The sequence below is a fragment of the Petaurus breviceps genome, unplaced genomic scaffold (genome assembly GCF_028583685.1).
Source record: "Petaurus breviceps papuanus isolate PSGF00001 unplaced genomic scaffold, PetGlider_PUasm1.0 90692, whole genome shotgun sequence".
Lineage (NCBI taxonomy): Eukaryota > Metazoa > Chordata > Mammalia > Diprotodontia > Petauridae > Petaurus > Petaurus breviceps.
In genome coordinates, this window is record NW_027187313.1 from 640580 (window position 1) to 653266 (window position 12687).

Consider the following 12687-nt stretch of genomic DNA (forward strand, 5'->3'; position numbering starts at 1 on the left):
GAGAGAGAGAGAGAGAGAGAGAGAGAGAGAGAGAGAGAGAAAGAGAGGAAGGAAAGAAAAAAGGAAGGAAGGAAGGAAGGAAGGAAAGGAAAGAAAGAAGGCATAGGGTGAGTTGAATATGAAGGGATGATATCTAAACAATAAAATTAAGGGGTGAGACAGGAATATATTAGGAGGAGAAAGGGAGAGACAGAATGAAGTAAATTATCTCACATAAAAGAGGCAAGAAAAAGTTTTTACAATGGAGGTGAAGAGGGAGGTGAGAGGGAATGAGTGAACCTTACTCTGATAAGATTTGGCTTAAGGATGGAATAACATACACACTCAATTGGGTATCTTACCCTACAGGAAAGTAGGGGGGAAGGGGATGAGGGGGAGGAATGATAAAAGGGAAGGCAAACTGGGGGAGAGAGTAGTCAGAAGCAAACCCTTTTGAAAAGGGACAGGGTCAAAGGAAAAAATAGAATAAATTGGGGGTGGGACAGGATGGAGGGAAATATAGTTAGTCTTTCACAACATGACTATTATTGAAGTGTTTTGCATAACTACACATGTATACCTTTGCCTTCTCAATGAGGGTGGGTGTGGAAGGAGAAAGGGAGGGAATTTGGAACTCAAAGATTTGAAAACAAATATGAAAAACTGTTTTTACATGCAATTAGGAAATAATATATACAGGCAATGGGGTATAGAAATCTATTTTGCCCTACAAGACAGTAAGGGAGAAGTGGATAAGGGGTGGAGGGAAAGCAGGGGAATAGAAGGGAGGGCAGACTGCAGGAAGGGATAATCAGAATGCATGACATTTAGGGGTGGGTGGGGAGGGAGAAATAGGGAGAAAATTTGGAATTCAAAATCTTGTGGAAATGAATATTGAAAACTAAAAATAAATTAATTTTTTTTAAATTAACCTCAAAGTTCAGACAAGAGCAACATCAATCAACAGAGTAACATGGTAACCAAAAAAGCTAAAGTGATCTTAAAGTGAATTAAGAGTTCAACATTCAAAGTAAGGAAAATAACAGTCCCATTGTATTCTACACCTTAGTTGGTCAGAATGAGTTCTGAGCACCACATCAAGAAAACAGATCATGCCGCATAAAGATTGTAGAAAGTAAAGAAAAAGACTGAGTAGAGACATGACAGATGTCAAGTATCTGAATGGATAAAGAAGGGATGCAAACTTCCTTCACTTGTCACCAGAAAACAGATCCTCAGAAAAATGGAAGCTAGAGATGGACTTAGCATAAGAAGAAACATAACAATCAAACTGTCTTAAAGTGAAACTGACTACTTCAAAGAGTAGTGGATTCATTAATCCCAGAAGTCTTCAAAAGGATGCTAGATGGACACTTGGTCTAGCAGATCACAGAGGGTATACATGTTTGGGTATGAGCTACACTCAGTAACTCTTTTAACTTCTAAGGTTCCTCCAATTCTGTGATTTAATAAAATTAAACAAGATAATATATACAAAGCACTTTGCAATGCTTAAAATGTTACAGAAAAGTCTGCTATTATTATTTTATAAACACTAAAACAGAGTATATTTTCTTATTACTGCAAGTAAACAACAACACTCGTCAGAGTGAATCATAAAGCATTAGTTATTGTATTAATATTATAAAAGACATTTCTTAAAGTTTTAGTTGAAACAAAGGGCATTCTGTTAAAAAGGTTCACTACTGAGATAGTTACACCAATGCCTTATTAAAAAAAAATACGCGCTTAAAAACATGATAAATATTTGAAAATGTATTTTTTAAAAATAGTAAGAAATAGCACTAAGAATCCTATCCTTTCCTTATTGGACTTTTTCATTTCTGACTTTTCCTCATTTCCTTAAACTGAAATAAAGGATGTCTAAAAATTACCAAAAAAGTATAAGGTGCTCTCTACAAATGTAGAGCACTTACATTCTTTCTTTTCCTTTCTTCCTTTCTTTCCTTTGGAAGAAGCAGATGAACGAGATGATGTGACAGACTGAGATCCCGCTGAATGTTGGGATTTCCTGCTAGAAGGCTCTTCCTGAATGCTCGAACTGCTACTACTGATACTATAATAAAATAAATAATAGTTTTAAAAAATAAGAAAAAAATGCCATTAAATATTCACACACTGCAAACTAAATATACACATATATACATTCCATTTAGCCTGCAGAAAGGACTGAAATCAAGGAAGAGATCCATTTTACTTCTTTTTTAAATTGTCTTACAATCACTATGCCTTCATCTTTCCTAAGTAAAGTCACCTACATCTAGACCATTAAAGCATGACAAAATCAAATTTAGATCTATGATAAGAGAATCTATTTAACATATTTAACCATATATTTATCAAACAATAGCATATCACTGCTATACAAAACAGCCTTTGTAGAAATAAGATCTCACTCTCTGACCCAGTAATACTACTTATAGGGTGGTATCCCAAAGAGATTACTCAAATGGGAAAAGGACCCATATGTACAAAAATATTCATAGCAGCTCTTTTTGGGATGGCAAAGAAATGGAAATCAAGGGGATGCCCATCAATTGGGGAATGGCTGGACAAGTTGTGGTATATGAATGTGACAGAATACTGTTGCACTATAAGAAATGATGAGCAGACAGACTTCAGAATAACCGGGAAAGACTTATATGAACTGATGCTGAGTGAGGGGAGCAGAACCAAGAGACCACTATACACAATTACAGACACACTGTATCTTTGAAGACTAACTTTGATAGACTTGGCTCCTCTCAGCAATACAATGTTCCAAGACAACCCCAAAAGACTCATGCTTGAAAAAGCTATCTGCATCCAGAGAAAGAATAACAGAGCCTGAATGCAGACTGAAACAAACTATTTGATCTCCTTCTGTTTTGTTTCTTCTTTCTCATGGTTCATACCATTGGTTATAATTCTTCTGTACAACAAGACTAAAGTGAAAATATGTTCAATGTGAAGGTATATGTAGAATCTGTATCAGATTGCATGCTGTCTTGGGGAGGAGAAGAAGAGGGAGAAAATTTGGAACTCAAAAGCTTGTGGAACTGAATGTTGTAAACTAAAAATAAATTAATTAATTTATAAAAAAAGAAATAAGATCTCATTAAAACTTTTATTTTTATACATTTTCTTTGTAATTCTCTCTAAAATTTCATCTTAACCAATATTTAACAATTTTGACTGATAATTTCCTTAATTCATTATTCTGAGCAAAAGCATGCCAAAAAAAAAAAAAAAGACTGCTGCTGAATATGACAAGTAAATCACATGACAAATTAATGGGGAGAAAACCTTTGTAACAAATCTAAAGAAAGTGAAACAAGAATCTGATTTATCTGAACTCTATCACAGAAATTCAACTTTTTAGTTTATTTATTTTTGGACATTGTGTCTTCCCATTTCCCCTAGGCTGTAAGTGCAGTGGTCACTCATGGGCTAAATCTCCATAGCAATCAACACAAAAGTTTTGGCCTGGTCTGTTTTTCTGACCTGGGGCAGTTTGCCCTCTGGGAAGCTTACCATAAGTGTATCATAAGAACACCCAATCACCTTTAGCTCAGAACTTTCAACTCAAGAGATCTACCAGCCTCAGCCTGCCAAAGTATTAAAGATTATAGTAGAGAGCCATTATGTCAAGCACAGAAATTCAATTTTACTTTTTTTCCCATAAATAAAGTTTCTCCTTTAGCAGACATACTAATATGAATAATTTTGAAAGGCAAATCTGAATAACTTTCAAACCATTCCTATTATGTAATTTTCTTTTTTCATATTTCAATTCATACTCTAAAAATATCCTTACATAGGTTCATAACCAGATTTTTTTTCTGTCAACGTCCCATTTGCTGGAGAGGACACAAAATCATCTTCATATGAAATACTGCCTGTAGGAGTTGTAATGGGAAGCAAAGGCCGCAACACTGGTGATCCTTTATCCAACATGTCTTCAAAACCTGTCAAAAAGATATTATCAAGATGGGGTAAATATGAATCATAGGCATTCCTCAATATGAAGATTTTCTCCAAGTAATTCAAACTTTCAAACCAACAAAGATGGTTTTCAAAACAGATCTATAGCAACAGGAGGGCTAGAAGGAAATGAGGCTAGGTGGTAAATAACTAGAGTTTTAGACATGGAGTCAGGAAGACCTAAATTCAAACCCAGCCTCTGATATTTAATAGTTGCATAACCTCAGGCAAGTCATTTAATCTGTTTACTTCAGTTTCCTCAACTGTAAAATGGAAATAATAACAACACCAAAATGGGGGTAATAACAACACCTACCTCAAGGTTGATATGAAAATCAAGTGAAATAATATTTATAAAGCATTAACACAGTGTATGGTATATAAGAGGTGCTATATAAACACTAAAGTTTATTATTGCTTATAGTTGTTATTAAAAGAAGTATTCTTAGAGTAAATAAAAATCATGTACTACATCTAGCATTGTTTTATTTTTAAATTTAAGAAAAAATTTTAAAAAACAACACAAGAACCACTTTAAACCATTAACTTAAATTGCCTTCCTAGAAGAATACTTAACAAAGGAAAGCAACAGAGGACACAAACGCACCAAAACATAGAAAATAATGGCCTTCCTTCAAATAATGGCTAACATTCAAAGAATGTTAGACCTAGAAAGAAGCTCAGAGTACATCTGGTCTAATCCCTTTATTTTACACTGAGAAAATTGCAGCCCATAGGTCACAAAGTGTACAAGTAATAAAGATATCACTAGATAACTGAGATCTTCTCAGCCCTAATTCAATATCCTCACCATTACTGAATTCTAAAGTAAATGCAAGCAGCAAAAGCTACCCACAATGCAGTGATAGCTCGCACAAAGTACACATTAAACTAGAGGTGGGGAATTCTCTCAGCATGTCAGCAAAGATGGAATCCAGGTAGATGGAATCCAGGTAGAGAAGAGAGTACTTAGAGGAGATCCTTTAAAAGCACCTGGAGCCAACAGGCAATCACAACTTCACAAAACTTACACGAAAGCTAGGTTTATTACAAGAGAAATGAGCATACATGTGGAATCCAAAGAGTTTGCAATCCATATAGAATTTTGTGCCAGACAAGGGGAGGAGGAGGTACCAGAAATCTTCACCTAAAGGGGCATGACATGGAAGGAGGAAAGCAGCAGTAAAGGTGGGAAAAGGACAAATTCCCTCCTGAAAGGAAGGGGGCAAGGTAATGGGAAAAGCCACATTCTTTTCCCTTGGGAAATGCTAGACTATGAAAACAGGATGATCTACTTATCTACAAGGGTCCCAGCTGCACAAGCTATTTCTCAGCCTAGTGCAGACTAACTGGTTCCTATCTTGACTCCCAATGACATACAGGGAGTCCAGTTTGGGATGCAAACAACACATTATATCACCTGGGGCAGGGAGGGTGTGGGGCCTTTGTCCTTTCAGGAACTCAGGCATACTCTGGGTCAAGTGTTTCTGGAAAATATGGCAACTCGAAAAGACAAGATGAAGGGACCCTTAACACTCCTTAACACACGGGAGAAGAAAAAGAGATAGGGATAAATATAGTAAAAAAATTTTTGTTTGTAGCCTCAACATTTCTGGCTACATCATGAATTTGTATATAAAGTCTGACTACTACATTTTCAAATAATAAAAACCAATATGATGATTTTTCAGACTAAGTTCTAAATTTATTTCTCTCTCACAATCCACTAACCCTATCTACTCCCAACATCATCTACAATTCAAACGTATCAATCAATAGATTCTATTTAGGTTCATAACTCTGAATAGAAAACCTAAGAATCCATACTACATACTTTAGTCACTTAAATTTCATCTGAACTAGACTATTTCATAAGTAAATTTCTCTACATTTCTTCCACTGTCTTATGCTATTAGAAGAAATGAAAACATAAAGAATACACTTTCATTAATTAGAAAACTTTTTGTTAAATATCATATTACTCATATTTTAGTGGAAGTTTATGAATAATTTCGATGGTAACAGTATGGTCACTACTGTAAGAGATCACTACTTGAAAATATGTTCAAGCATGTTATATGGAAGCACAAAGATGGGATGGAGATAACACTGACTTCAGAGCTAAGGAAACCTAAATTCCAGTCCTTATTCTTAAATATACTGACTGTGAAACCATGAGAAAATCACTTAACTTACTCAACAGACAAATAGTCAAAAGATATGAACAGATGCCCATTGACTGGGGAATGGCCGAACAAGTTGTGATATATGGTAATGAAATATTACACAATAAGAAATGATAAGCAGGCATATTTCAGAAAAACCTGGAAGGACTTACGTGAACAGATGCAGAGTGAAGTGAGCAAAACCAGGAGAAGGCTGTACATGGCAACCGCAAAACTATATGAGGAACAACTGTGAATGACTTAGCTATTATCAGTAATACAATGATCCAAGATAATCCCAAAGGACTCAAGACGAAAAATACTAGCTACCTCCAAAGAAAAAAACTGATAGAGTCTGAATACAGATTACTTTCTTTACTTTTTTTTTTTTTTGGTTTGGTTCATCCACATAATGACTAATATAGAAATATGTTTTACATGACTGCACATGTATTACCTATATCAAATTGCTTACCATCTCAGGGAGGGAGAAGGAAAGGAGAGAGACAGACAGACAGAGAATCTGAAAATCAAAAATTTTTTTTAAATGTAAAAAAAATTTTTTTACTTGTAATTGGGGGAAAATGTCATTTAAAAAAATGTAAACAGGCAATTTTCAGAGAAAGAAACCCAATATATCAAGTAATATGTAAAAATGCTCAAAGTTATTAATAATTAGCAAAATGCAAATTAAAACAACTCTGATGTACCACCTCACACACATCAGATGGGCAAAGTTGACAAAAAAATATGACAAATGCTGGAGGGAATGTGAGAAATAAGGTATATTAATGCACTGTTAGTAAAGCTTTGAATTAGTATAGCCATTCGAGAAAGCAATTTGAAATATACTCAAAAAACTACTGAACTGTGATATACTTTCAGATCTATACACCAAAAAGATTAAAGAGGAAAAGGACCTATATGTACAGCAATATTTACATCTTTTTTTTGTGGTGACAAAGAATTGGAAACTGAGGGGGGTGCCCATCAATTAGGGAATGAATGAATAAATTATGTTATATGAATGTAGATACTATTATGCTATAAGAAATGACAAAGGAGATGGTTTTGGAAAAACGAAAGCCTGTATGAACTGATGCAAAGTGAAGGAAGGAGAACAGTTTCTACAAGAACAGCAATATCCTAAGGACAAACCTTTGCAAGACTCAGGATCTCTGATCAGTGTAAAAAGACCAAACACAATTTCCAGAGGACTTGTGATGAAACATGCCATTCACCTCCAGAGAGAGAAGTGATAGACTCAAGACTGCACCCTGAAACATATTTTGCCCAGGGGAAGAAAATGATTATTATGGTTAATTTGTTTTGCTTGGGTCTACATGTTCATAATAGGCTTTATTTTTCATGTTCTCTTAAGGGGGGCTGTTAAGAGTAGATGGGAGAAAAGAGAATTCTGAGCTGAAAATAAAACTTTTTTTTTTAAGTCACTTAATTGGGGTAGCTAGGTGGTGCAGTGAATAGAGCACGGGCCCTGGAGTCAGGAGAACCTGAGTTCAAATCCAGCCTCAAGCACTTCACACACACACACAAAACTAGCCATGTGACCCTGGGCAAGTCACTTAACTTCAATTGCCCTACCTCCCCCCCTCCAAAAAAAGCAAAAAAGAAAAATCTAAAAAAAAAAGTCAATCTCTCAGAGCTCTAGACAGCTCAAAGTCTATAAATTCCGGAGCAGGTGCTGACTCCCATTGGCAGAAGGAGTTTCCCTATCAATAGTCCCTAGTATCAATGAAATCCTTCCCTGTAAATGAAACACATATATATACAGTATAGAAATTAAACAATGTATCTTAAAAATAAGAAAAGATTTATTGATTTTTCTCACCTTTTCCATAGAGTTGATAAGATTTTGCAAAAATGTTAATGACACTATGTGGACTTCCTTTTGCCAATTCCTCCCATGATCCTCTGCTTTGTGCGCCACCTGTCTGTCCAAAAAGTGGTGAGAATTTCTCAGCATCTCTTTGGAACTCTTTGATAGGTTCATAGGCATTTCTTTCCCCAGCACAGAATTCCTTTTCCTTGAAGATTTCTGTCACCATCTTCACAGGGGAGCGCCCACCCTTGCCTTCTTCTTCCTCAGAGAGGCTTCCCTCACTAAGAAGAGGCCCTTCACTAACAGAATCTGTGCTTGAATCATGAGATATTTTGACTTTGTCTTGACCACAAACCTGGGTGTCAGAGGCAGGAGAATCAGTATGTCTCTTTAACTGTGCTAGTAATCCTTCTGGTTTATGAGGTGATCGTAATCCAAAGCTTGATACAGAACTATGAGGCCTAATCATCTCAGGAAGTTTTTTAAACTCACTAAGGTTTCCCACTCCTGGAAGATTATCATCAAAGCTTGTGTGAGATATGCAGGTCCCGAGCATCTTTTGAATTCTGGCAGAAAAAATATCTTCATTCTCTTCTCTCACAGGTGGACTCACAGGCTTAGCCCAATGTCCATCCTCCTGGGGACCTTGCTGCACATCATAATCAGTGTTCCATGTTGTTCCATAGTTAATGTTTGCGCCAGCTAATTTCTTGGCTTCACTTTCAATTCTGCTGGACAAAGAAGCTGCTGTTGCTTTTAGGGCTTCAATTCTATCTAACTTACTTCTGTACTGGTTTGGACTAGGTTTTATCAAGGCATCTTGCTGTGTAGTTGCTGAGGTCGTATACAGTTGTGGTGTCAAAGTCCATGGCCCTGTGCCTACACCTTGGTTTCTCCTGGTTGACAATATAGATTCAAAGTCCTTCTGCAAAGTCCCTACATGCTCTAGGTCCAAAAGCTGGGACAGTAAACTTCCAGTTGCTTCAATAAGTGGCTGTTGGGGAGTATAGGTCCTTGGGCTCAACCTGTCTGGCTGCATCCATGCTGGTTCTACCAAATCACTTCTGGAAAAAAAGTAGTACCAATTAGGTTCACCGATGTATATATCTTTTTGATAATTAAGACAATTTATTTAAAAACTATGAATTATAGAATATCCAAATAATAAAATATCAATAGATCAAAATTTTTAACTGAGTATTTACAATCTGAGGCCCGTAAATATCATGTGGAAAAAATTTAAGATTGCTATATATTAATATGAATATAGTACTCAGATGCAAATTAAAATCAGTAAATGTATATTCAGTTCCTAAAATGGAATATAAGTTCCTTGAGAGCAGAGACAATTTCTGTTTTTATTTGTATCCCCAATGCTTATCACATAGTAAACATTTAATAAATGCTTACTGATTAACTGATACAGGGGATTAAAACAGGTTTATTTGTGGCTACCTATAAGGAGGTTAAAATCAAGATAAGGAGAAATACTTGTATGTACTAAGCAAATTGGGATGACCTAGGTGGCCCAGTGGATGGAGTGCTGGCCCTGAGTCAAGGGGACCTAAGGTCAAACCCAGTCTTTGACACTTACTAGCTGTGTGATCCTGGGCAAGTCACTTAACCCTTTTTGTTTCAGCTTCCTCATCTGTATAATAAGCTGGAAATGGAAATGGCAAACCACTCCAGAATCTTTGCCAAGAAAATCCCAAATAGAATCACAAAGAGTTGGACATGACTTAGTGACTAAACTCTGCCACCACAAATCAAATAATAAACAAATAAATTGTTTAACTTTGTAGTCCTGAATATAAAAATAAAGTGATACTAAATGGCATTCAAGATGACTCGAATAAAAATATTGTTTACTGTCAATCTGGAATAAGTACCAAACCCTTATGAAATGCCAAACACTATATCATGGGTGATATAATGGCCCATAGATTACAAATACTGAGAACTGGGATAATGGAAGCCTCTGTAAGAATTAGATAAGGTAAAAGGATCCTTAGGACTACAGGCTTAAAAGAAACTGTGGAGACTGTGAATTTATTTTATTATAAACTTTGCTCTGTAAGAGAAGTGACTACATTCTAAGGACTGATGATGAAATATCTGGGAATAGGGATGGAGCAGAGAAGGAAGGAGGAAAAAAGGTATTTATAAAGAATTACTAAAGGGAGGCTAGTGGCACAGTAAGTGAGAGCACTGGCCCCGGAGTCAGGAGGACCCAGGATCGGTTCTGGCCTCAGATACTTAATACCCACACCAAAAAAAAAAACTGGCTGTGTAACCTTGGGCAAGTTACTTAACCCCAACTGCTTATTAAAAAAAAAAGAATTACTAAAAGATAAAGGACAGCAGGACTTAGTTGTAAATCCAAGAAAGAACAGCATCTGCAAGAAGCCAACTTCTACCCAGTGCCATGTTAATGACTATAGAGTTCAGGGTTTCTTAACTTTTTTTGTGTCATGGATCCTTTTGGTAGTTTGGTGAAGCCTATGGACCCATTCTCAGAATAATTGGTTGCAAATGCATAAAATAGACAGGATTACAAAGGAAAACTAATCACAACTGAAATAAAATTATCAATTTAAAAAAAAAACCACAAGTTTATAAATCCAAAGTTAAACAAAAAAAGGTGGAGGGGGGGAAGAATATCCAGATCTGATGGTGATGATGACAGCTGACATGTTTATAGCCCTTTATGGTTTACAAAGGTGTCCATACTAAGTCTGGCAGCAAAATGGGGAGTAGGGGAGGGGGAAGGCAGCAGTGAAGAGGAGAGAGCAGGAAGAACAGACATCACGTTGCCTAAAGAGAGACAAATCTGTCCAGGTTGGAAATAGAGTAGGTAAAATCCTTTCTGCCTATCAGTACTGGGATTAGGTCCATACATGACCACTGTACTTAGGAATCTGAGTGAGACAGAAAGACCTAGTCTCAAAAATAACAAAAATTGAAGTCCTTTACATAAATTATACCATTTGGTTCTCACAACCACCTTGTAATGTAGGTACTTTTCCCCTCATTTTACAGTTATAAAATTGAAGCTGAGAAGGTTCCTAACTCTAAGCACTTTCTTCTCACTGATGACAGGATGGCATAGGGAAGTGTGTGTGGAGGGTGGGGGTGGGGGTGGGGTGAGTAAAGGGGAACGGGGAGACAATAGAAGGGAATACACCAGTATATGGCAAGAAAGAAGAAGAATGTATATTAATGTGGCTGAATATAACATCATATCTTTGGATCCTAAGTTGGAATAAGTATATTAAATGTGTTCATGTTGCTGTGGTCCACTACAGAATATAGACAAAAGACAGAAACAGAAAGGCCAAAACAACAAAGGATCTCAAAAGGAAAAGAGTACCAGTCCTCTAGTCAGAAGAGGCTGTTCAGTTCCTGGATCTGACATCCTCTGTATAAACTATGGCAGTAAGCCTCTCTGAGTTAGTTTCCTCACCTATCAAATAAGAATAATATCTACAATAACTCTTAGGATTGTGGTTAGAAAGGAACTTTGCAAACCTTTATTAAACATATTAATGAAGTTGTTATTATTATTGGTTCTGTTTAGTTTAAATTTTTTATCAATAACTGTGATGAAAACATAGGAACATGTCAAATTTGCAGGATGACGCAAAGTTAGGAGAGACAGAATTAACATTCAAACTTATTTGGACGTGAATGAACTTTGGGTCAAAAGCAACAGAATAAAATTCAACAGGGATAATTATGAAGTCCCAAAATTCAGTACTGTCTGATTTTTACATTTTAATGCACAAGTAAAGGTGGGTAATGAACACTAAGCATAGGGACGGCTATGTGGCACAGTGAATAGAGCACCGGCCCTGGAGGACCTGAGTTCAAATCCAGCCTCAGACACTTAACACAAAACTAGCCATGTGACCTTGGGCAAGTCACTTAACCCCAACTGCCCTACCTTCCCCCCCTCCAAAAAAAAAAAAAAAGAAGACATAGTAGTAGCTTGTGCAAAAACAAATCTGGGGTGTTTTAACTGACCCCAAGCTTAACCTGAGTCAACACTATGCCTTCAAAGAAAAAAGTTAACTCAGTCTTAGGTTGTATTAGTATAAACATAAAATCTAAATGACAGGCAGGAAATAAAGATGCACCGCAGTTTCTGCTCATCAGGAAACAACTGAAGAAGTATGTTCAGTTCTGCAAATTACATTTTCATTTTAAGAAACACACTGACATGATAAAAAAAACATCTAAAGATGTCTGTAATTGTAGTCTGAAAACCATGATATATGATCAATGACTCAAGAAATGAGAAAGTTAGTCTATAAAAAAGAAGAACGGGAAACATGGTACACCTCTCTAAATATGTGAAGGGCTGCCAAGCAGACACTAAGAAGAGTCATTCTGTGTTCTCCACTGGCAAAACTAGGACCAGATGGTAGACATCACTGGAGGGAGATTTCAACTAAATATAAAAATATATTTTTTTAATAACAATGGAACAAAATACTGATTACAAGGGGCAGAGATAGAAAGTGGATTTGTGATTTCATTGGTGTAGGGAACACCTATGTGAAAAAACTCCCTCCCAGTCTGGCACATTCTATGAAACTTGAAATCTCAGAAAAAGTCTAGAGCATTGAGAGGTTAAGTGACTACTTTAGGGGCACACAGTCAATATTGGAGAAGCAGAACTCAGGACTTCCTGGCTCTAAATCTAGCTCTCAAGCCACT

The 12687-nt window shown here is 36.3% G+C and overlaps 1 protein-coding gene across 8 annotated transcripts in view; it reads right to left on the minus strand.

Moving 5' to 3' along the window:
- Positions 1-12687, minus strand: part of CEP350 (centrosomal protein 350) — a 183063-nt gene that overhangs the window by 101473 nt on the left and 68903 nt on the right. For all 8 annotated transcript variants that reach the window (XM_069065450.1, XM_069065449.1, XM_069065444.1 and 5 more), the window contains 3 exons: positions 7978-9032; positions 3797-3947; positions 1917-2056 (listed from right to left, as the gene is read on the minus strand). In XM_069065450.1, the coding sequence (XP_068921551.1) occupies positions 1917-2056; positions 3797-3947; positions 7978-9032 (1346 nt within the window). The remainder of the gene's footprint in view (positions 1-1916; positions 2057-3796; positions 3948-7977; positions 9033-12687) is intronic.